This window comes from Fukomys damarensis, unplaced genomic scaffold (genome assembly GCF_012274545.1).
Source record: "Fukomys damarensis isolate Sample0158 unplaced genomic scaffold, DMR_v1.0_HiC HiC_scaffold_24, whole genome shotgun sequence".
Classification (NCBI taxonomy): Eukaryota; Metazoa; Chordata; class Mammalia; order Rodentia; family Bathyergidae; genus Fukomys; species Fukomys damarensis.
The window spans coordinates 100,785-125,969 of NW_022900936.1; the positions used below are offsets into that span (position 1 = coordinate 100,785).

The following is a 25,185-nucleotide window of genomic DNA, read 5'->3' on the forward strand; positions in this document are numbered from 1 at the left end:
CGTAATAATAACCCCAAAACAAAAAAAAAAAAAAAAAAAAAAAAAAAAAACCAGACAGGAGAGATTCTTATCCACTAAAAGGGAAGACATTTTTTTCCCCTATCCTCCCTTACTAACAGTGTACTGGAATGAGCTCTTCCCTTATGCCCTTGGTGGTGGTCATGGGGGTGGAGGGTATGGTGTCTCCTATCATGTGCTAGGAAGGGAACACCCTAAAACCTGAAGAAAATGCCTTTAAAGTATCATATTCATGACCCCATGGAAATTACTAGAGACTAGCACATCCCACTGACATCTTTAAAAGCTAGTCCCATTCTTTTGTTAAGGAGCCTGTCTGATGTTTTCCTGCCAGAGTTATGTCCTATCAGCTGAAGACCCTTTCCATTTTTCTTCCTTCTCAATAAGTTTTTTCCTGTGAGTTCATGCATGCTGTTTTCCCTGTTTTAATTTCCATTGTGACTGAAGCAAGTTCCCAAACATATCCTATATCATCATGACACTCCATGGTCCACTGATGTATATTATCCAGACAGAATGAGAGTAAAACAAATATCAGTGCAGCTGTAAGGAGGAAAAGAAATCCAGGAAGGAGCTGCTCCACATTTCTCCACTAGATCAGCAGAATGAATATTTGTCAGTACACACTGAGTCACTTTCTTCCCCCAAATGAAGTCATACCATCTGTCAGCAGACAAGATTTGTCCAACTTTGAGGCCTAGAGACAGTCACCCTCTTCATTCTATCTTAGGTAGTAGATAGGCAGTCAGATAGGGCTAAGTCCTCACGAGGGCTAGGCAAAGGTGAAACACACCACAGCTGCACATCAGATGAAAACCAGGCCTCAAGATAGAGACAAAATGACCAGACCCACACACTTCTTCAAAGAACTGGGCTTAGTGAAGTATAGATAGGCATTCACCACCCTGGGGGTGACCAGAGACCTCTGGACCCATTGCCTCCTAGGAGAATCATTGCTCTTTCCATTCACACTCGCTACATGACTTGCTTCCAATTGGACCACCATTACCTAAGTGACTATACTTGTAACCTTATTGAATGCCCATGGCTGTGGCTCACATTGTACCCAAGTGGCTCTCAGTCTATGAAATCTCTGTAAAGAGAGGCTACACACTCAGGACCCCTCCTGCCTGTGACAATCTCTGCCTTTTAATTGATTAGTAACATGGTTTTGAAGGGCTTATTGATTTAAAGTTTGACTTAAGCCTCTCATGAAGTTACTTTTAATACATTCTGCACTGTTTTTTCCTGTTTGTCTTCCATTGGATTAATAGTTGTTTGCACTACCACTCCTTGCCCATAGTATTGACATGAGTGGACCAAATCAAGCCTGCCTCTGGTTCTGGAACTATGGCTTTACTGGAGTTTACTGTGTGTTTACAGATTGCCCACATCTGCTTTCATGTTGCAGTGGTGGAGTTGAAGTGGAGCAGATGTCCTGTAGTTTGAAAAGCTGCATAAATCTGTCTGATCACTCATGGAAAATGTTAGCCAATTTCTGTTCAGAGCTCTATAAACCTCTATGTTTAATTCTCTCAAACCATTCTTATTTATTCCCAGTATTCTGCTCCAATCACAAATTTATATCTCTACAGTGGGAGGGATGCTGCCCCAATCCAGGTCTGATCCAAGCTATGTGAAGAACAGAAGCACTGGCCTGCAATGGCTCCAAGGTATGGCCCCATCTGTGTTGCCTTCTCAGCCCTCAGTCACAACCTTCACTACCACTGCTTGACCACTTTCCGTGTAGCAGGACCTTCAAGGGTCTGTGTGGCATCTTGTGACCTCTCATTGGGTGGATGTGACTCCTTTTTAGGAAGGAAGGAAAGAAGGGAGGGAGGGAGGGAGGGAGGGAGAGAGAGAGGAAGAGAGAGAGGGAGGGACAGAGAGAAAGAAAGAAAGAAAGGTAAGCTCATAGGGGCCAAGTGACTTGCCCAGGTCCTGTGTCTCTCCCTTCAGTAGCAGTGGCAGGCTCAGGTCTGCACGAAGACATTCTGGGTCCCCAGGCCTATTGCTTCTGGAGCTCCAGCTGCCCCTCCAGGCTGATTCTGTGTGTGTCCATGTGTGCCTGGCAGCAGCATTAGCACTTACTCCTAGCCAGCATTACCACCTTAGGCCTGCACTGGTGACAATGTCAGCACATGTCCCTAAAGAAAAGGGTCATTTTGCAAATCAATAAAAAATCATTACATTTGAAAAATTGATAATTTTCTGTTAGCTTTCAAGTTTCACTTTTCATTATGCCTTCCATATTTAAGTTTGCTTGAATCAAGAGCCAAATGAATCTCACACATTATAGTTTTTAGAGCAGTCACTTTATTTTCCCTTTTGCATTTTTTTGTTAAGTAACAATATAAATAAAGGGTTGAGGTGTAAGTCAATTGTAAAATGCTTGCCTAGTATGCACAAAGCCCTGGGATTGATCCTCAGCACTGGAAAAACAAATAAAAAATAAAGAGTACAAATGTAATTATAAAAATAAATATTGTGGGAATGTACGTGTTAGCTCATAACATAAGGTTTAGCTAAATGTGTGCTTTGTCAAATGCTGGGACCCCTGTTTTTTCTGAAGAAGCCCCACTGTCCTGTGGTGGAGCCTGTGCTATCGCAGTGTTATTGGTAGGTCTTCTGCCCACCCGGCCCTAGCCACCTGTCTTCCAGGAAGGTCTTAGCCTGGGAAGACTTGGGGGAGCCCCTGTCCTCTGTTCAGGCAACTTGGTTTCTGCAGAGTGAAGGACTTCCTATGTCTGGCCTGAAAAGAGTGGGCAGCTGAAACTTGCTGGGCAGCAATGGAGATGAGAGGCAACTCTCCAAAGCCCTTCTGCTTGCTTGCCTCAGGTCTGGATCACCGATGGCAGACTTCCCAGGACTTTTACTGTTTGTAAAGACTGATGATATGCATTCTGACAACTCAGTAAAGTCAGTCACAGAATTCATACTAGAAATTTGAGTAGTCACTAATGGAAATCTGAAGATGTTAGGCATTTACCACTCCAACAGTAAGCTTGTGTATGTGTGTGTGAGTGTGTATGTGTGTATGGTCGGGGGGGGTGGTCAGGCAGACCAACTGACCTTGTACACCATCCAAATATCAACATAAAATGATATTTAATGAGTTTGGGTTTCAGTTAAACATTTTAGTAAAATGAGAATTCCACATAGGACACCACAGCATTGTGGCACACACATGTAATCCCAGTATTTGGGAGGCTGAGACAGAAGGATTGCCGTGAGTTCAAGGCCAGCGTGGGCTACATAGTGAGTTCAAGGCCAGCCTCAACTACATAGTTAGACTGTCTCAAAAAACAAACCAACAGTCCCAGGAATTTAGCTCAGTGACACTGTGCCTGCCTCCTAAGTGAAAGGTCCTGAGTTCAATCCCCGATACTAGTAAACAAACAAAAAAAATTTTTTAAGACACCATGGTAGTTTGCTGAGGTCCAACCAGGAGAGGGAGAAGTGGTGTAGCCTTGGTGGTGCTGCAGAGGCCTCTACCCAGGACTGTTCTCCCACCCCAGGCCTTTCCTCTCCTGTCCTCAGTGTCCTCACCTCCTACACCTCTCGTATTCAATATCATGAGGCAATGTGAAAGCAGGGAGGGTGATCACACCAAGGAGCCACAGTCTCTACCAAGATGATAGAAGTATTGACAACATCTGACTCCCAGAAACTGTGACACCAGCTGAATAACCTTCTAGAAGAGGAGGCTAGAGGTCAGCCAACAGTCTATGGCTTGGGACTAATTGAATCTGCACATGGTAATGGCCTTAAAGTGACTGCAAGACTGAGGGATTTGAAGTGAAAGATCTTCTTAGTCTAACTCAGTTCTTTGGCTTTGATATGGAGACATTTTCTCTGGCTGTGGACAGATTTCTGTCTAAAATGAAAGTACAGCCCAAGCACCTGGGGTGTGTTGGACTGAAATGCTTGTATTTGGCTGTAAAATCAATAGAAGAGGAAAGAAATGTCCCATTGGTAACTGACTTGATTTGAATAAGTCAGTATAGGTTCGTGGTTTCAGAATTGATGCAAATGGAAAAGATTGTATTGGAGAAGTTGTTTTGGAAAGTCAAAGCTACCACTGCCTTTCAATTTCTACAACTATATTCTTCACTCATTCAAGAGAACTTGCTATTTGAAAGGAAAAATAGTCTAAGTTTTGAAAAACTAGAAGCCCAATTTAAGACATGTCACTGCAGAATCATATCTTCTAAAGCAAAGGCTTCCGTGTTGGCTTTATCTATCAGTGCATTGGAGATCCAAACATAGAAGTGTGTGGTGTTAAAAGAAGGAGTAGAAGAACATCTTCAGAAACATTCCAAGGTAAACACAGAGATCTGACCTTAGGGCAAGACCTTGTATGCAAGTGTTTCACTGAATATTCATCAAACAAGTGCACCAAACCAGATGTTCAGAAGAGGAAGTGGATGGTTCCTGAACTTACTGCAGGCAATGGAAGCATAGTTACTACAGACTAATTCACTTTCCAACAATTCTTGAAACAATTCCTTAATTGGTAAATTTGGTCATTATGCTGTGTATAGAAAAAGTTGTATAATTTTCTTCTCCAATTATCTTCTAAATAAACCAACTGGCCTTGAAATCCTTGAATAGCAAAAGGGAAAATACTGGTATTACCAATCTAGTCAGCTAACATTTGAAGGCATTTACTATGTATAAGGTACTACACCCTAAAGGCTGACATGGTGACACAGGCCTGTAATCCTTGGGAGGATGAGGCAGGAGGATTGCTATGAGTTTGAGGCCAGCCTGGGCTACATAGCAAGATCCCGCCTCAAAGAAAAACAAATTAAAAGTAAATGATTAGACACAGGTGCCTTTAAAGTAAAGCCCTGGGCCGGGGATTTAGCTCAGCAGTTCAGTGGCCTACCTTGCAAGCGCAAGGACCCAAGTTCAATCCCCAGTACCAAAAAAATAAAAAATTATTTAAAAATAAATAAATAAAGTAAAGCCCAGTCCTCACCTCTTCCTTGACAGAACCTCTGATTTGGCAGAACTGTGTGGGGTTTTTCTTGTCTGTGTTCCACAGTGTTCTCAGCTATGGACATCAGCATGAGTCTGGAGACAGCTTGGTGCATTTGGACAGTGACATTTTTGCTGTGCCTCGGTTTTCATATTGTAGAATATTCAGGATGTGAACACGTTAAAGAAGGATGCACACTGACTATATAGCCTGTTTTATGCCATTGCTTTATCAAGCAAAACCAATTTTCTCTCCAGTATTGTACATTTGTATTGATTTGATACAGCAGTCTAGCATTTATTTTACAATATTCCCTGGGCTAGGGCCTTAGAAAGCATTCACGGGTGACAGAAATGGCCAGATTATTTCCATAATTTTTGATATTTCAGTGCAAAGGCAGATGAACATATTCCAAAATACCTCATAATAGAGGCTATAATGAAGATGGGAGTAGACTGTGGGCATGATAAAACCAAAAGCAAATAATTTTTTCTGGTAAAAAAATAGAGAAAAAGAGAAAGACCAGACCACAGAGGAGAGATTCAAGAGTCATGGGAAATTAGCCTGAGAAAGATAAAAAAGGGGCAGAGGAGAGTAAAATTAGACAAATGCTTCAGTAAAAAGAGTACTGAGAGATATGTTTAAGAGTCATAGAACTGAGTCCAGTCCTTGTCTTCCCAATTATATTTTACATGATGTTACACTTTCTGAAGCATTATTGTATAAAAATTGTATATCTACTGAAGTCTTAATAAAGATGCTGCAATAAACCCAGCTGATATTGCATTCTCTTTGCTATGGATGGATGAGTTTGAACAATAGAAATGTGCCACTCTTCATGCCAAATTCAAGCCCTTTTATTATATAGCCTGCAGCTGAGGTAGCTAGCACTCAGAAATTTCCTTAGCAATGAGAAGCAGTTTGATTTCTCCTTTTAAATCATACTTTCAGGTGGGGAGGGCTCAGGGGAGAGCTAGTGGAATCTTACAAAAGCAGAACCATGCCAGGTTACTGGGAGTCACAAGGTGAGCTACAAAACATCCAGCAACTATTGCAAATTTACTGCCAAGCAGGATGTGGGGGTTAGGGGAGCTTTGTTCAAGCACTTTGTTCTAGTGCAGGTACAAACTGGCCTTGACACACAAGATAGAGTCAGGCTGACCATTACACTAGTCACATCTCATGAAAGTACACTTCAGAGTTTTTAAAGCTCTGCAGAGTCACTCAGTAGCCAAGACCTTTCGATAGTGCATAAAACACTTCTATGCAGTGTAACTTGGATCTTTTGGCAGCCATTTTTTCATTGTTATGAATAGTTTTTATGTATGATGTAATGAGGAATATTTATATTAAATAAATACATATGATGCATGACAAAAGATTGGATCCTACTTAGGTCACCTACAATAAAGCAATAAATGCAGACTGGCCACTGAGGTTTCTGTGTCTGGAGGCATGGAGATTCAAGGATAACTGTAGACATCCATGTACTCTGAACTTCTTCCCAGCTGAAGTCAGATTCCAAATCAGTAAACCAGTGTGAAATTCAGTATACCCTGTACACTTCGTATTTCTGGAACTGAATAGTGATACAGAGTTGAGGTAAGGGATCCTTATAAGGTTATGGGCATATAAGAGTTTTGCTCTAATGAACAGGATGCTGTTATTAATATGAAAGTGGGGGATTTATGAGTGAAAGACTTCTTATATAAATACTGCTCACTTGTTACTTGGCATTCAATAATGTGTCAAAAACATAGAGTTTTACTAGATTTTTTTGTGCCATGCTCCTAGACTTTCCAGCCTCAAAATTTGTAAAGAGTTTGTAAAAAGTATATCTTGTTTCTTTATTAATTTTTCTATGTGTAGCATTCTCACATGGAAATGGTTAATAGACTGGAGAACACATACTCTTGAGCTGAAGAAAGCAATTATTCTCATTCAAGATGTCTCAGAAAGCAACCACCTCGGCAGTGGGAACATGATAGCAGGTTGAAATTGAGTGCACAGAAACCATTTAGGGAAGAATAATATATTAAAGAATTAAATCTCCACGTGGAGTAGACAGTCCACTGCAAATACTGAATACCCTATTGGAGACAAACATACATTTTAGTCTACCAATAACTATGAGGACTTGTGACACTATTCAATTTCTCTACCTTCATCTGCTTCATCAAGAAAACCATGGCCAATAGAACGTGCCTCAGAAGATCCTTGTGATGATTCAGGAATCTAATATGCAGGCAAGGTCCTGCATGTGGTGTATGATTACAGGTTGGATGCCAGCTTAAAGCTTTGATACTGTTGTGAGAGGAACAATTCTTATATTCAGCACACATATTTAAAACCAAGCAATACATATGCAGAAGGGCCACAGAAGTAAGAAATGTTCCATAAAATCTCATGGGTTTTGTTGATTTTGATAGAGAAGGAGATTGATGAGTACAAAATTTCACTCTACAGTGCAATGAGAACACATCACTCTAAAGGGCTGGGTAAGAGTGAAAAGAAATAAGGCCAAGGTATATTATTTCAAGGATATAAAACTCAATGGATTGGGTCTGAAAGCAGTCAGGAATAAGAGGTAAGCAAATAGTCAGGGCCTGTTGAAATCCATGACCACATTTGGAAAAGAAAAGGGAAGAGGGCAGTGGAATTGCATTTGGAAGTATATTGCACTGGGCTGACTCTGAGGTTGAAACTTGCCATCACACCATGAAGATTCTATACATTTCCTTTCGTGACTGCTTGAACTGTCTCTTAAATACACTTGTTCTCCCCTTTACGTAATTTTTGCTTATTGTTCTGGGACTGCAGATCCTCAAAAGAAAAAAAGTAGGAGTGATAAAGATGAAAATCATTCTATGAGCATGGAAAAGGCCTCTTATTGTGCCATTCATCTTATATATGTGCTTTATGGGATCTCATAATTAAAGGTCGTCAACCCTTTCTGATGTATGAAGCTTGCCTAAGGGAGTTGGAATGTTTGCTTTTCTTTCATCTTTACTCTTTTGCAGAATATTGCTATCATTTAACTCTAATTTCTTCATTTATACAATAACTGTGTTCATTTGGGGACACATTCATTTTCTTGGTTGAAAATGATAGACTGATATAGTGCAAAAATGTGACCATGAAGCCTGCTGACTCATCCCTAATATGACCAAACAGCCAGCCCTCTGTCCATTCCATTTTGTCCTGTCCTCCCCTGCACTAGTGATGCTTTCTTACATTAGGAGAGCGATTCTTCCATAAGACACTGACCATAGAACTTCTGAGCACACAAGTGACTCCATTTTCAGAAAGAGACCACTAGGTCCGTTAAGAAAACAGAGGCAGCTCTGGAAAGCTAAGAGTAAACTGCGTAAATACAGTTGTTAGGCGAGGTGAGGTTGACATCGTGGGAAAGTGCCTGGCCCAGAAGTTCCTGGCTCTATCATTTGAGCTCTATTCATGCACGCAGTTTATGTCTCTTCTCACTCTGGGCTGAGAGGCTGGTCAATGGAAAAGGAGCCAATCAGCCATAAAGAGGCGGGCTGTATGAACTGTCCAATCAGGTGGCTCCATATGGAGGGAACTTCTGGTGTCATGGCGCCAAACTGAGCGTCCTGAGCACATTGCTGAGACCCACTCTGCTTGCTGGGCCACCTTGTGTGACTTACTGGCTGCACGCTGCATGGAACTCTGGGAGACCCTGAATCCACACAATGGTGATGTTGTGGGAGAGAAAGCGGGGATGGGATGGAATCGGGAGTATATCTGAAAGGAAGCGGCCAGAGCCTGCTATGGGGAATTTCAGCCTCCCCGTTTACCTCCAGACTCTGAGGTTCTCCGGGTCTTTTTCCCTGTACAGGGTGAGAGTTAGTTCCAGGTTCTCTGCATCCTGTCCCCTCTGTGCCACTCCCAGCCCACAGTGCTGTTTTGAGTAGCCCCGGGCACAGCCTCGTCTACACCACCGTGGGGAGAGCCAGGGGACCAGTTGGAGAGACCCTGATTCAAGTTTGATTTGGAGCTGCATGCAGCTGTGATGTGCTAGGTCCCTGGTCTCATTCCTCTTAGTAGCACACCTGGAAGACCTGACATTTACAAATGTTTGTGATGTAAGGTCTCATACCCATAACTAATCTCCTCAGATCTTTGCCTTTTTATATTCATAGTGAATTCCTAAATTCTCAATGTTTCCCCATGTTACCAAAGTCATAATAGGTGTTAATAAGTGCTCTAAGAATCCATTGCTAGTGATGTGATTCGGGTGGAGTGCTTGCCAAGCAGGCACTGAAATCCCCCATTTCACTCTCAGCAACCCCCCCAAAAATCACCTTAATTGTTTTATGTCAGACCTGTATTCACAGTGATAAAGAACAGACCTCATGGACCAGGGACTTAACTCAGTGGTGCAGCCACCTGCCTTACAAGCACAAGGTCCTGAGTTCGATTCCCAGTACAAAATAAAGAAAAGAAAAAAGAATAGAGCTCGTGGTCTTGTCGGGATAGAGACCAGTAGACAGGGAAATATGAGGGGACCCCTCCCCAGCAGTTCAGATAGTTGGCAGAACAAGCTTAGCCACCCGTGAAAAGCTGACAGTCTGTGGTTGTATTTTCTTTATGCTGTACCCTGCAAAGCTCACCCTGAAAAACTTGGTTTGCTAAGATCAAAAAGAAAGATCTTGACCCTAAGTTGCAAAAGGCCCCCAAAGACCCTTCCCTGTTGCCCCTAGTAACAAGCCAAGTCAATCATTAACCAATTAAGTAAAGATGCCCTCAGCCCAGAGACAGGACAGCCCCCCCCCACTACTATAAAACATCTTGAGCCCCCTTCAGCGGTGTCTCCCTCTTGGGCACCCAGCCTGTCACTGAGAGAAGGCAGCTGTACTCTTGCATGCTTGCTGAATAAAAGTACAACTGTGCTTCTACACTTTTGGTCTCTGACTCTTCCACAACCTTCTGCGTCATCAGGAGGGTCAGGCCTGGGACTGCAGGGACGTCTCCACCCGCAATAGTCTCACAACATAAGGGAATGATGTCACGAACCAGAAAGAGGATGTTAGGAGACTTTATTGGAATTAAGAATAGCTCCCTGATTTCTTGGAAGCATCCTGAGTGGCCAGGTGTCTGCTCAATCCAGAGTTAATTATAGATCGATAATGGAGCACAGTAATTGCTCAATTGTTTAATAGCCACCTATCATAGATGACTTTGCATTTAAAATGACCATTTGGAACTCAGGCTCTTAAACCTTTTTTCTTATTGTGTAAGTTTTATAGAAATCTGAGATTGTAGAGAAAAACTGGTTATTTTGCACTTTAAATTCTGGAAACTCAGGAGTTCAGTAGGGAGTGGCTGCATTCCATGTTGTCTGAGGAGATGAGTTAGTCCAATGTCTGTAGTTCACTATTCTTATTTTAGTTTTATCAGTATGGCTTATTTCCTGACTCTATCTCAGGCCGTTTTCCATAGCTAGGTGCCTCACACATAAGGTAACTAAGTAAAATATTCTGTTTTTTTGTTTTGTTTTGTTTTTCCTGGCAGTACCAGGGATCAAACTCAGGACCTTGCACTTGCCAGGCAGGTGTGGCACCACTATGCCACATCCCTGGCCCTAAATAAAATATTCTTTCCAGTTAGACTATTTAAATCAGGCCTTCAAGAAAGTTTATAGCACTGAGAAAAAAGGAGGGGATGTTAATGGATTACTAAGGAAGGGAAGGGAAAGAATTCATGCTAAAGACATCTTTCTGAAGGGGCTGCCTATTAAACCCAAATTGAGAAACACATTGAATTAGGGCATCTGCGTGGACATGGACGTGTGATATTTAGAGTAGTGGAAAGGGAAATGGGGCTCTCATCTCTGAAATAATTGCTGTAGTTGTTGGACTGTTTCTACACATTTTAAATTTGAAATGTTATTTGAAGTGCACTTTGTATAAAGTAGAGGTAAATCCCCATAGTTAAGGTCTACAGGCACATGAAGAAGAGGAATAAAGGTTTTTTTTCAATAGGGAGGAGCAAAGGGGAGTAAAAGGAAATGGTTGAGCAGGGCTTGTTGGAGGGAGGTGAAATTAGGAACTATAACTGAATTTCTTCCCATGGTTAGATTGTTCTTAATGTGACAGTAGTGGAAGGATCATGCACTGCCCTGGCCTGAGAATGGGTCAGAGGTCATGGGCCTAAAGAAAAGAGGGAACTGTAGTAACAAATACTCTAAATTATGTCTTCTGCTACTACTGAGAGTTCACCTAATTATTTGTTTGGCAAAATTACAAATTAGGAAACTGGTCTTGTAGGTTTAAAAATAGGGTGGGGCAGGCATGGTGGCACACACCTGTAATCCCAGCACTCAAGAGGCTGAGGCAGGATGATTGCTGTGAGTTTGAGGCCAGCCTGGGCTACATAGTGAATTCCAGGTCAGTCTCAACTACATAGTGAGACTCTGTCTCAAAAAAATAAAAATAAAAAATAAATTTTTAATAAGTAAAAATAGGGTGGGTGTTATCATTGAAGTATAATGAAAGAAAAGTAGAATGAGAAGGGTTTTCTCTTGGATACAAAAGATTTCAAAGAGTGCTTGGTGTTTTTTATTATACGGGGACTGAACTCAGGAAGTCTGCTCCAAGCCACACCTGCCTTCCCTCCTTAGAAATTTTTTTCTTCCCACCTGGTCTTATTAAATTGTCCAGGCTTGGGAGAACTTTTGATACTGTTTCCACCTCCTTCACTGTTGAGATGACAGGCATGTGACATTTTGCCAGTTCAAGATCAGGGTTCTTTAATCACAGTGATGTACAGAGATTTCAGTAGTTGGGTAAGGTAAACATCAGTGAGGCATGGTGTTGCATACCTTTAATCCCAGCCACATGGGAGGCTGAGACAGGAGTATTGCAACATCTAGCCCAGCCTGGACAACTGAACAAGATCCTGTTTCAGTATGAAATAAATATGTTGGAAAGTACCTCCAATCTAAGTCATCTAACGTGCATGAGGTACTAAGTTAAATCTTTAGTACTGAAGCAAAAAATAAAAATTATTTAGTGGAAGCCTTTCAGTTTTGTAATGTATTTACTTTTCTCACTAGTGTTACATGGTACAGTACTTGCTCATGATGTTGGACCGCAGTAAAGAGTCACTGCTCTGTCAGCACCTGGACACCAAAAGTGAACAGCCAGTGACTTACAGTGGACTGTATTTTATGTTCATGTGATATTCAGTATTTTATTATGAATTTTGTATTGCATAACGTGTTTTTCCCCAAACACTGATCAAGGCAAGTGTTTTGAGCAGGTTTAAAGGGTCCAAGACTTGACAATGATGTTTGATTAATCGGGTATGTTTTGTACATTTTCAATACATTTTATTTTTCACTTCTTTGGGTTAATCATGATGTTTTCCTTTTCAAACTCAAGTAGCATCTGTAGACTCATTCTTTCAACTCTTCAAAAATCCTTTGCAGAACATGACACTCATCAGATTGTTTCCTGTTTTGAATGCTGTATCAATCAGCTTCGACAGAGCAATCCAACCAGGAGACAGTATGAGTATTGTTTTGAAAAGGGAAGACTACTCTGGGAATTTTTTTGGTTTGTATATGGGTGTGTTTGTTTTGCCTTGAATTCTTTTTGCCTTGGCTTCTTTTTCCACTAGGTGTGTTTCTTGTATACAACATATTATTGGATTTTGCTTCTTATTCCATTTTGCCAGTCTATTTCTCTTGATTGGTGAGTTGAGGCCATTGACATTGCTGGTTATAACTGATATGTACTGACTTATTATTGACATGTTATTGGCCTTTTGTTGACTCTTTTTTTTACTTTTTCACCTTCTCCTTTTAATTTCTTGCCTTGCCTATTTGATTTGCTCTGTTGGGCCTTATGGTGTTGTTGCCTTCATTGTCTTCTTCTAGGATCTTGTTTAGAATTCCTTGTAGTGCTGGTTTGGTATTCATGTAGTTTCTCAGGTGTTCTTTGTCGTGGAAGTGTCTTATTTCCCCCTCCATTTTGAAAGAGAGTTTTGCTGGATACATCAGTCTAGGTTGGAGGTTGTTCTCTTTTAGTACTTGAAATATCTCATTCCAGGCTCTCCTTGCCCCAAGGGTTTGTGTTGAAAAGTCTGCTGTGATTCTGATGGGCTTTCCTTTGTATGTGATTTGTTTCTTTTCTCTTACTGCTTGTAGTATTTTGTTCTTCTGTTGGGTTTCTGGGATCTTGATTATTATATGTCTAGGTGTAGATTTTTTTTGATTGTAGCTAGTTGGGGTCCTATATGCCTCAGTTATCTGAATGTCAAATTCTTCCCCTCTGTTTGGGAAGTTTTCTGTCATTAATTCTGCAAACAGCTTTTTTAAGTCATTTGTATTTTCTCCTGCTACTTCATGTATTCCTATCAGTCTTATGTTATTCTTCTTTGCATCATCTAGGAGTTGTTGGATCGATTTCTCATGATCTCTTACTGTTTTTAAGAGACCTCTCTTTTCATGGTCACTGACTGCAATCTTATCTTCTATATCTGAGAGCCTATCTTCGCATTCTTTTATTCTGTTGCGTACACTTTCAATAGAGTGTTTAATCTCCTGGATATCTGTTTGAATCTGTTTTATGGATTCCATTTCTTTCCTATGTTGGGCGTTTATTTTTTCCATTTCTTTCTTATGCTGGGCCTTCATGGCTTCTATCATGGTCCTGAGCTCATCTATTTTTTTGTCAGTTTCTGCTCTAGAGTCTCGAATCACGACTTCCATTTTGCTCACTATCTCTATGGTTATCTGGGAAATTATTTCTGTTTTGAATTTTTCTAGAGCCTGATTGATCTGTTTTGTTACTTCCTGTGCTTTGAGTTCAGGGTGTCCTGGTGGTTCACTATCTGCCTTTTCATCCTCATTTGCCCTACTGTTTGCCATTGGTGAACTGGAAGTCTGTCCTTGTGTCTTGCTTAAGTGTTTTCTCATTTTAATTTTTGTTGTTGGACTGTCCTTGGTTTAATCTCTGGATTATCACCCAAATCTTCCTGATATAGTTGCACCCTAGCTTCTGTGTCTCTAAGGACCCACAGACATTCTCATCTTCATAACATCAGAGAAAACAGCTCATCAAATCAATGGTAATGCTTTACCCCAACTGATACAATCAGCAACACATTAAGATCAAGCACAACTTGGACACTGACCACCTGTGGTAGTCACTAGTTTATCACCCTTAAATCATTTGAATTAAATTGAAATCAAGAAGCAGTCCAGAACATGTCTGCAGTGAACAAACTTTTCAATATAGTATATTTACCATTTAATGGCTCAGACAGAGCAAGGATGCAAGACCCCTGATCTCAGTTAGCTGATTGCTGAACCCCATGATGCTGACTGACCTCGGGCTGCAAGGCCCAGATTGAGTTCCCCATCCTTCTGAATGGTTGAACTCCACAACGTTCTATTACAGGTTTCCCACGCCCTTTCTTTAAAGATGTTCAAAGTTGGGAACTCAGAAAAATACCCTTGATGACCACCTCTGTCTTTGCAGAGTGGGTCCAAAGACTTGCACAGTCAGGAGGTCTGAGAGTGGGGGGGGATTATGGGGGTTCAAGGACACCCGCAAGGCTACCTTCCCGGCCCTTGAGCGATGCCTGCTGGGTCAGGAGCAGGCATGGTTCTCCTTCCCGTGGTGGATCAGGCCCGGCCTACCTCCCGGCGCTTGAGCGATGCCTGCTGGGTTGGGAGCAGGTGTGGTTCTCCTTCCCGCTGTGGATCGGGCCGGACTACCTTCCCAGAGCTTGAGCGATGCCTGCTGGGTTGGGAGCAGGTGTGGTTCTCCTTCCCGCTGTGGATCGGGGCCGGACTACCTTCCCAGCGCTTGAGTGATGCCTGCTGGGTTGGGAGCAGGCATGGTTCTTGTTTTTTGTTTTTTGTTTTTTGTTTTTTTTTGAGACAGGGTCTGCCTGCCTCAGCCTCCCAGTTGTTGAGTTACAGGTGTGCACCACCATACCTGGCCTCAGTTTTCTTATACAGTGCTTTTTTTCCTCATACTTTACTTTCATATGTTGTATATTTTTTTAACCTACCTAGAGTGCACATTTGAATTTCATGATGCAAAATCAGATTCACTTTGCATTTACAGTGAGCAATTTACCACCATAAAGGAGTTATGGAATCATTTTACACTTGATTTATATGAAATCTGTTTGTTTAAAGCTAATGTATTTCTTGGTACTTCTTATAAATTTAATGTGCCTACAGGTTGACAGAGTTTCAGGTTTAAGTGACTATGACTGTATAGCATGTTCTAAATAGTAGGAAAGGATATCTTTGTCTCCTTTACTTTTTTTTTTTGCTAGAGATTGAACTCAGGACCTTATGCTTGTGAGGCGTGGACGGTACCACTGAGCTAAATCCCTGGCCCTCTGCTTTACTTTTTTTATTGGAGTTTTGATTAATATAGCACTTTTTTGTTTTTCAGAAGGAATTTTAATCAATGTTTGTTAAATTTAGAGTTGTTTACTGGTGTTATAAATATGGTTGTATTAAGTATATCATTTACAGAATTTCTGATGTATTACATCATCAAATCTGAGTCTGTACATTATTCTCAACATTCAGTTCATCTTCCCCAATTTTATTTCTGTGTATGATTTTTCTCTTTGAAGATGTAGACTTTTAAAGAATTTGTTGATATAGCATACCACAATTTTTACAGAATTTTTTAAAGTGGGGTGTGAAATCATTTCTAGGTGTCAGTTCCAATTTTAGTATATGTGCTGCCGAAGCGAGCACAATTTCTAGGTGTCCGTAATGTCTTTGCTTTACAGTGATAAGTGAAGATGCTTTTTTTTTTCCTTTGGTACCAGGGTTCAAACTCAGGACCACATGCCACTGAACTACATCCCTAGCCCCAGTGAAGCAGCATTTTCATTAACAAAACAACACATTGGCTGAGACTCAGTGAGGAGCTAGATGGGAGCATCTATAGTTGACTCCTTTCAAGGAAGATTTCAGAAGTATTTGTAAAAAATTGCAAACAAGTTCAATCTTCCACTTAAATGTATTTTTGACAATGTAGTTTTTTTCCTTAAAAAGTTCATTATAGCCACATAGTATAGGGACCTTCCTGCACTTTTGATTCAATAAGTAACAAAGTATTTTTTCCTATTTTCCCTGATAATCAGCTAAACAGTGGGTCTTAGACAATAGCCTTTTAGAATTCTCTGTAGATTTTGTGTATACTGCTCTGATAACCAAGTGTGTGAGAGCTATATTTACTTATAATTTGTGTTCTGATTGTGTATCAGGTAGCTTCATTTTGTTTCGTGTTACAGAATAGTGGGGATACTGAATATTTTTGACTTATTTCTAACTTTGAAATAATTAATGTACTGCATCTCCATTCATTGTAACATTTGCTAGTTTTATGGTACATGTGCTTTATTGAGTTATTAATCACATTGTGGTGTTTATCTTAAAAGCTTTTGCGAAATAACAAAAATTGAGTTTGGGGGAATATTTACATCAGGACTCAAATAATTTATCAGTTCTTTGTTGATTTTTTAAGGGGCTGTTTGTTTGTTTGTTTGCTTTGCCTTTTCCACTTCTCTTTTCTGGTACCAGCAATTGAACTCAGGACTTCACACTTGCCAGGCAGGCACTGCACTGCTGAGCTACATCCCTGGCCCTCTTTGTTGTTTTTTTGTGGTGAGTTTTAGCTTTATGATGCTGAGCTATCCTTTGATGAGGTGAGCAGACGCAATCATTACCATATAGTCGCTATTTTCCTGTGTGTGGTATTTAGAATAAACCTGCATCATGCAGGCTAGGGGCCATGCTACCACTTAGCTACATGCAAAGATAAGAAACTATTTTCTAATGTGCCCTTATATTTACTAGGTAAAGTTCTATCCTGGATTTGAAAATCTGTGTGCACATGTGTAATGGACCTGTATTTACCTTTTCTTGTATTGTCTGTATTTGGGTAAGTGTTGCATTACCCTGGTGTCATAGCTGCAGAGATTTCTTTCTCCTTTTTTTTTTTCTTTTTAAGTTTTTGAGACAGTATCTTCACCAAGAAGGGCACCTTGTCCAAAAACAGCCAAAATAAACTTTTTTTATTTGTGTTTTGTTCAGAAACCATAGTAGATATACAGTACTGCAGAAACAGGCAGTCACTGTATTACAATGTGACTGATAATTTTATATTTTCAATTTCTGCTTTTGAGTTTTATCCATATCATCTCCAACTGTTGTTACTGTCTTCCTGATTATAGTGTTCTCTGTGGCATTTTATTGTGGTATAACAAAACAAATGACATGCTGAATGAGGTGGACAATGAATAAAAGCAACATTGCGGCAGGAGGAAAGCACTAAGTGCAGGTCTGCAAGCACATCAGTAATAAGGCATAAAATGGTGTTCTGTGTAGGGAGGAGCAAAATAGAGTAGATGCAATGTGGGAAAGCAGGTTAATGGCGGGTGGCAAAGTCAGCCCCTGAACCAGTGGTTTTCCTCTGAAAATGATAGTGTGAAATTAAAGAGTAGGCCCTATGCTGGCTGTTTGAAAGTGGCTCAAAATTTTAGGCTTAAAAGAAAGATAAAAATTTACATAAAGTTATATAAATGATTCTTTTGTTACTGCCATATTCACCTAACCATTTTGATGAGGCATAATTGGAAAGTCTCTCTGTTGCTAGCTTAAAAATTGGTTGGGCAACCTTATCTAGGTGTAATGGGGAGGGTGTTACACAGGAATAGAAGTGACTACAAGGTATTCTTTATGGTAGTAGAATTTTGGCCCAGGACCTTCACTCTGAGGAGCATCCAGGCCTTTTACATTTTTAGTTATGCTTACTTTAAATTTTGACACAGAGTCTCACTGTGCTGAGTTTGAAGCTCCTGGCCTCTTGTCTCCACCTCCCAGAGTGATGTGATCACAGGTGTGGATCACCAAGCACAAGTATATTCCCATGATCACAGTGCTTGGTTGAATTAAACATCATCAATTATTTGTTTTTATGTAAAAAATGTAACTTTTTTCCATTGTGAATGTGTGGGTGCTATTCTGAAATATATTTTTGGAACTTTGTTCCCCTACATAAGTGTTTATGAATTTGAGGTTAGTTGTGTATATAGTATAATTTTTTTAAATGGAGGTAACAATCTAAGACAATCATAATTTTTCAGAGTAGGATTGTCCATCCCTTTTTATCATAAGCCAAATTGAGAGAGTGTATTCGTATCTGTTAACGGGGTGACTCAGAGTGCCACCCCTTGATAACTTCAAAATGGTGCCTCACAATGAAAAGCAACATCATCTGCTTTGGACACCAATCTTCACTTGAAGCAGTGTACTAAAGGAGCACTCTGAATTTGTCAAAGTTTTGGTCGCTCTGGGCAGTGAATTGATTTGGGACCCACCATTTTTTGTTGGAGAATTGTCTCATGCTCAACAAGCAATATATATTAGAATTCAAAATACAAATTGGGAAAAGGCAAAAGTCAACCTTAACTGATGGAGGGTATTTCTCTCTGCTCAGAATTGAGACTGAGGACATGAAATTTGACCTGTGAAGATGGCTTGTCATGATTCCCTGTCTCACCACCTGTGATTTAGCTACCATGAGCTGCATCAGCACATTGTATTATGTATAACCTCAGGAGTATGTTCAAACTTCTGCGTATGGGTTCTTTGAACTGCAGTGAAGCAGGCTTTGACCTAGCCAGCTTCCCTTTTGCTTCTTTTGCAGCAAGTTGCTTGTGTAAAATACAAGTTACCTTAAGGACTTATGAATTTATTTTCATGATTTAACCATAATATTATGATTTTTCTAGCTTAAAATGAAGTGGAGAATTGATTACATCAGACAAAGCAAAGAAAAATTCAGAAGTAATTATTTTTGCTTGTTTGTTTGTTTTGAGACCAGGGTCTATGTAGTTCAGGATAGCCTTGAACTCACTATGTAGTCAAGGCTGGCCTCAAACTCCCATCGATCCTCCTGCCTTATCCTCCCAATTGCTAGGATTACAGGCATACCCACCATGCCTGGCTTTATAGTAATTTTTTTATTGTTTTGCATTTGCCATATACATTCCTAAAGATCCATAGAGTCATGATGCAAGTGAGCATACCACTTATGGTTACTTCCAGTGCATCTCTCTGATTTCATCTAACTACCCCCGAGGTGGTCACAGGATGCATTTTCAGAAATTTCTTTCACCCATAACAATCTCATCAAGGGAAACATTGGTTTCAATTCTTTGGAGTTTTGAATAATTTAATAATTGAGGGTATTATCTCATTATTATCATGCTGAAAAGACTATTCATGGTTTCTTTGCCTCCACTTTCTGCCCAAAGGATTGTAGGGTCATTTATATTTCAGGCACTTCACTCATTCCCCTACTCCTGCACTTGGGTTATTTCAAATTGATTTTTTAAAAACTTTTTGATGCAATTAAAATGTTATTATTGATTTTTTTCCTCAAATGATAATGAATTTAAATTTTTGATAGAATAAGAAAAATGCTCATGAAGATGAAAAAATTTAAAATTTTTATAAATTTTTCATTAATATTTTATAGATATGTGGTTTTATTGTGTTTGGCCAACATGTGGAATAGTTTTACTTATCTTTGTCCATCTAATATATTTTATTATATTTTTGTGGTCTCATCTTGTGTTTATTACATATAGTGTTGAACTTCTTTCATAGAATATGTATTTTTTAATATTTGAATAACTGTCACTGTGAAGGCTTAATTATGTTGTAAGATTTACAATTTCTAATCCAATCCACTTATTTCTACCCAATATATAATTACATGCCATATTCTTGTATATTAAGCTTGGGATATACTAAGTCCACTAGTTTTTTGTTGGTACTTTAATTTTTCCAACATATACCATTAATATTATATGCAAGTGAAAACAGTTATATGTGTTCCATCTTAATCTCTGCCTATTACTTTATTCTTTCTTGTATTTTGTCTGTATCCATTGATATTATTTATAATTCTTATTCTCTAGATTTTATTGTAATAAATTACATTAATCACTTAATAATGCCTTTGATACTTTTAATAATTTCTTCTCTGTTGTCTATAATCTCCATGAATATGAGCAATGAAATCTATTATCTGGGGAGGGATTTTCATTTTTATGTTGCTGGTCTTTAATTTTCTGGTATTGTGATCTTTGTTGTTTAATATGAATATTCTTCTGAAGCACCCATTTCTGGGTCTCTAAAATGATATGTTGTACAGTATATTCCTTTTAATAAATTATGATATCCTTAATATTTAATCAAGCTTTTCACTTGAAACAGGTCTTAAAAATTTGTGATTTCATATCTAACTCTTAGAAATATTTTAAACATGTTTCTGTTGTTGGTCTTGAATTTTACTTCAATAGGTGTGAGAGCCTCCTTTGTATGATTTGTTACTTCAACAATAGGAATTTTTTTGTGTTTCTCTTTTTTACTTTTATTCCTTTACAGTACATTATGATTACTCATTGTAGTGAGTTTGTATATGTCCATCACACATTTCAATTTTCCCCCTAGAAATTAAATTATTTATTGCTGCTTTGAACATGTTTATTTGGGTGAATATTTCTTGTGATTTTGAGAATACTATGTACTATGTAGTTATTTGATAGAGTCTTATACAATATCCAGTGAATCCCTGTAAAGCATGATGTTGTCAATTTTAACTGTTCCATTGCAAATTTATTTTCCTTCTTCTGCTAACAATTACTGATAGAATTGTTTTGAAATCTTCAGGCATAGTTGTGAATCATAAATTTTTTTCTCTTCACATTCATGTCTTATCTCATGTAATTTGATACTGTTTAGTGGAATATGTATTTAGGACTTTTTTTAGAAAACTGCCTTTCATATCATCTGATCACTGCAATCATTATTTTGAAGTACAAATTGAATAATGTCAAATTAATATAACTTCTGCAGATTTTGTTGAATCAATGGTAGACTAGTGTGTCTTTTTGCAAACTTTTCTATGTCATCTGTTCTCATCAATGTCAACATAACAACCACTCCTGTCCAGGTAGGCATAGTATTGGCACTATAACCCAGAGATGTCTAGACACCAGTCAGCTCTGATGCCTGTTTTCTCTTTCTCTGACAGTCTAACAAGTTTCAATATAGATGAACAATACAGAGTTTAGCCACTGCTTGCTGGTGGTCTGTGCATCTCCTGTTTGCAACCGTGCTGCTTTGCTTATTGGTGTCCAATACATTTATCTTCAAAATTGAAGATAGTACATTTTATTCATCTCTTTTCCCTCATTATTCTCTCATAGCCCCCTAGAATTTCTGAGTGCAAGGTGACCATTTGGTGACACTGAGTTTAAGAAAAAATGCCACTCTTTCCCTGTTTTCAATGTTCACAGACTTATTCCAATAAAACTTTTTCCATGAACATTTTAAGTATTATTCATAAACCTGACTTGATGTTCAATTGTTTCTTATGGAACAAAATTCAAATTTCAAAATGCTGCCTGTGTACAAATCAAAGAAAGAAGGATTCCATGCATAAATAGTATTAGAAAAGTGGTATTATGTATAGTCTATCGAAACCATTTATTAGCTATTCATCTGCTCCTGTGTTTTGTGGATGGTGATCTTGTAGGCTCCTTCTATAAACTCTGCTTTAGAGACAGTGCATAGATACCCTTGCAGTGAACCAGCAGAAGAACCAGCACTCCTACTATGCTGTTACTTTAGCAAAGAGTGGCAATCTACCATCAGAACTGCTGTCTGAAAAAATGTGCAAATCCATGTACACATGGATTTGATGACCAAGACATTGAGTTAATATTTGAAGGATTCAGCCCCCATTCAGCTCTTTTCTTTTGTTTGCTTTTTTGAGACAGAGTCTCACTATGCAGTTCAGGCTGGACTTGAACTCACTGTGTAGCCCACACCAATCTTGAATTCATGGCAATTCTCTTGCCTCAGCCTCCTGAGTACTGGGATTGCAGACATGCACAACTACACCTGGCTCTCAATTCAACTTTTTGTAAGAGGAATTGAGATATCACAGGCTAGGAGTCTTAACCTTCCTTCAAGACGTATATGTGTGATCATTTAGGAGGCAGTGACCTTTGAGGATGTGGCTGTCAACTTCACCATGGAGGAGTGGGCTTTGCTGAATCCATCCCAAAAGAAGCTCTACAGAGATGTGATGGAGGAAACATTTAAGAACATGACTGCTATAGGTAAGGATGACACCCCTTCTCATTTATAAAATCAGAGAACACTGTTTGATGCTCATCAGTACAGTTTCATTAATAGAATGTGAAAACATCTTGAAGAATATTTCAGGCCTGGTTACATTATACCATGAATCTAACTGGAATCTATTCATTTTTATATAATAATATAGTATCTCTTTATATTTCTCTCTATAATTCAGGAAGAGCCTGGGGTAACCAGAAAGTTGAAGAAGAGTACAAAAATTACTGGAGAGATCTAAGGTAATTTGCACTCAAAAGTAAAAAGAATCTTTCTCAAGATTCAGTGTATAAGCAGAGATATCAAAACTAAGGAAACATGGCCAAGTTCAAATATATTTAATCTCACAAATATAAACCCATTTTCAAGATATCAATATATACAAGTGAATATGAGACATTCATTATCTAACATTTTCCTAACCTTGAAACAGTATTCAAAGTACAAATACTGCTAATGTTGTGAAGTGTTTTCAAGCCACCCTCCAGAGAATTGAATACATTCATGTTTTTAAATTTTTAGAAGGTACCCTCCATCATTGTCAGTGAACACCCTCCAACATTTTAGGTAAAAATGTTAACTATAGCCACTATGATAATCAGTACACAAACATCTCAAAAAGTAAGAATGGAAGTTCTATTTGATCCAGGAATACCTCTCTCAAAAGAATGAAAACCATATTATACTGACACTTATAACATACACATACTCAAAAAGGATAATTTATAACAGATCATCCCTGGAATCAGCCTAAATGTTCACCATTGGATGCATGGATAAAAAGAATTTTGAGGGCCAGGGATTTAGCTCCATGGTGCCACCACCTGCTTCACAAGTGCAAGGTTCTGAGTTCGATTCCTGGTACCAAAAAAAAAAATTTTTTTATAAGCTCAGCATGATAGTGCATTTCCAGTACTCTGAGAAGCTGATTCAGCAGGATAGCAAGTTGGAGCTCATCCAGAGCAACTTAATGATCAACTCTAGAATCTCTCTCAAAATAGAAAATCTGAGATGAGGCCAGGGATTTAGCTCAGCAGTGCCATGCCTGCCTGCAAGCACAAGGTCCTGAGTTTGATCCCTGGTACAAAAAAAAAAAAAAAAAAAAAAAAAAGCTGGATATGTAATTCAGTGCTAAGACCTATGTTTAATTCCCAGCACTGAAAAGAAAAAGAAGAAATGTGCTATATAAAGCCATAAAGATGCAAGGGGCCAGGGATTTAGCTCAGTGATTCTGCCTCCTGCTTCACAAATGTAAGGACTTGAGTATGATCCCCAGTACCAAGAAAGAAAGCCATAAAGATGAAAAATATCATGTCACTTGGTGGGTCTTCATCTTATAGTGTTAAATGAAGTAAGATACAAATGTGAAAGGTCACATGATTTCTCTTATATGAGAAACCAAAAATATAAATTAGGGAGTAAAATAGAGAAGAGGTGATTTTAAAAGGAAAGCCTGACTTTTTAGAGGTGAGGGAGACAAATGGGGTAAGAAGGGGAGAGAGAGAGATGGGGGAAAAGATCTAAATGATCAATATGTGATATACGTAAGTACCAACTGTCCAGAATGAAACTAAGCTTTCTGTATTGCGAAATACACCAATTTAAAAAATTCCCAAATCAATACTACTCTGGGGAATAGCTGCTCTGAAGATATCGTCCAGGGCATTCAATTAATTCATTGTCAGAATTTCTTGGGAGGCATCAAACTAGAACTTGTGGTAAATCATTAATATGGAGACCCATTTTATTGAGACTTTTTTTTTTCTTTACAGAAATGAAGAGGTAGAGAAATGCTGTCAAAGTAAAAGGAATCAATATGAAGAAATATTCCTCTGGACTCCAAGTCCTAAGGTGGACATGAAACAAGCTGGTTTAAAACCAGCTAAGGACCTTGCTTACAGAAAGCCCCTAATTGGGCATTTGTCACTAACTGTGCCCATCATATTTCACACTAGACTGAAGACATCTGAGTACTTGGGATCAGAAAAGAAGCTGTACAAATGTAATGAACACGGAAAAACCTGTGATGATTTCCAGTCCTTTCAGGGGGATGCAAGGACAAAGACTAGAGAAAACCCCTTTAAATATGATCAATGTGAGAAATCCTACTCTGATCTGAATGAAAGAACTCACCTTAAAGAGACCTCTGCATATAAGAAAAATGTGAAAGCCTACAGCACACTTAATGATGTTCAGATCCATGAAAGAAGTCACAGTGGGAAGAAACCCTATGTATGTAAGCAATGTGGGAGAGCTTTTAGTACACAAGGTTACTGGAAAAGGCATGAAAGAACTCACACAGGGGAAAAACCCTACAAATGTAAGCAATGTGGTAAAGCTTTCAGCAAGCGTAAATATTGTCAAGTACATGAAAGAATTCACACTGAGGAAAAACCCTATGTATGTAAGCAATGTGGAAAAGCTTTTACCACACAAGGTTATTGTAAAATACATGAAAGAATTCACACTGGGGAGAAACCCTATGTTTGTAAGCAGTGTGGGAAAGCTTTTAGTACAAAAGGTCATTGTAGTAAACATGAAAGGACTCACACAGGGGAAAAACCCTATGTATGTGAGCAATGTGGGAAAGGTTTTTCTACACAAAGTTATCGTAAAATACATGAAAAAAATCACACTGCGGAGAAACCCTATGTATGTAAGCGATGTGGGAAAGCTTTCAGCACACATGATGATTGTCAAAGACATGAAAGTACTCACAGTAAGGAGAAACACTATGTATGTAAGCAGTGTGGGAAAGCTTTCCTCAAATCAAGTAAATGTAAAAGACATGAAAGAATTCACACTGGGGAGAAACCCTATGTTTGTAAGCAGTGTGGGAAAGCTTTTAGCACACAAGGTTATTGTAAAATACATGAAAGAATTCACACTGGGGAGAAACCCTATGTTTGTAAGCAGTGTGGGAAAGCTTTTAGCACACAAGGTTATTGTAAAATACATGAAAGAA

General features: G+C 39.0%; 1 protein-coding gene and 1 pseudogene across 1 annotated transcript in view; both read left to right on the forward strand.

Annotated features, from left to right (window-relative positions):
- Window positions 1-3,927: 3,927 nt before the first annotated feature.
- LOC104870677 lies at window positions 3,928-4,531 on the forward strand (annotated as a pseudogene).
- Window positions 4,532-8,530: 3,999 nt separating this feature from the next.
- The window catches only part of LOC104870678 (zinc finger protein 709-like), an 18,595-nt gene continuing 1,940 nt past the window's right edge, over window positions 8,531-25,185 (forward strand). Inside the window, exons 1-4 of the mRNA XM_033767986.1 lie at window positions 8,531-8,715; window positions 22,078-22,204; window positions 22,402-22,462; window positions 23,993-24,452. Coding sequence (XP_033623877.1) covers window positions 8,713-8,715; window positions 22,078-22,204; window positions 22,402-22,462; window positions 23,993-24,452 — 651 coding nt within the window. The 5' untranslated portion in view covers window positions 8,531-8,712. The remainder of the gene's footprint in view (window positions 8,716-22,077; window positions 22,205-22,401; window positions 22,463-23,992; window positions 24,453-25,185) is intronic.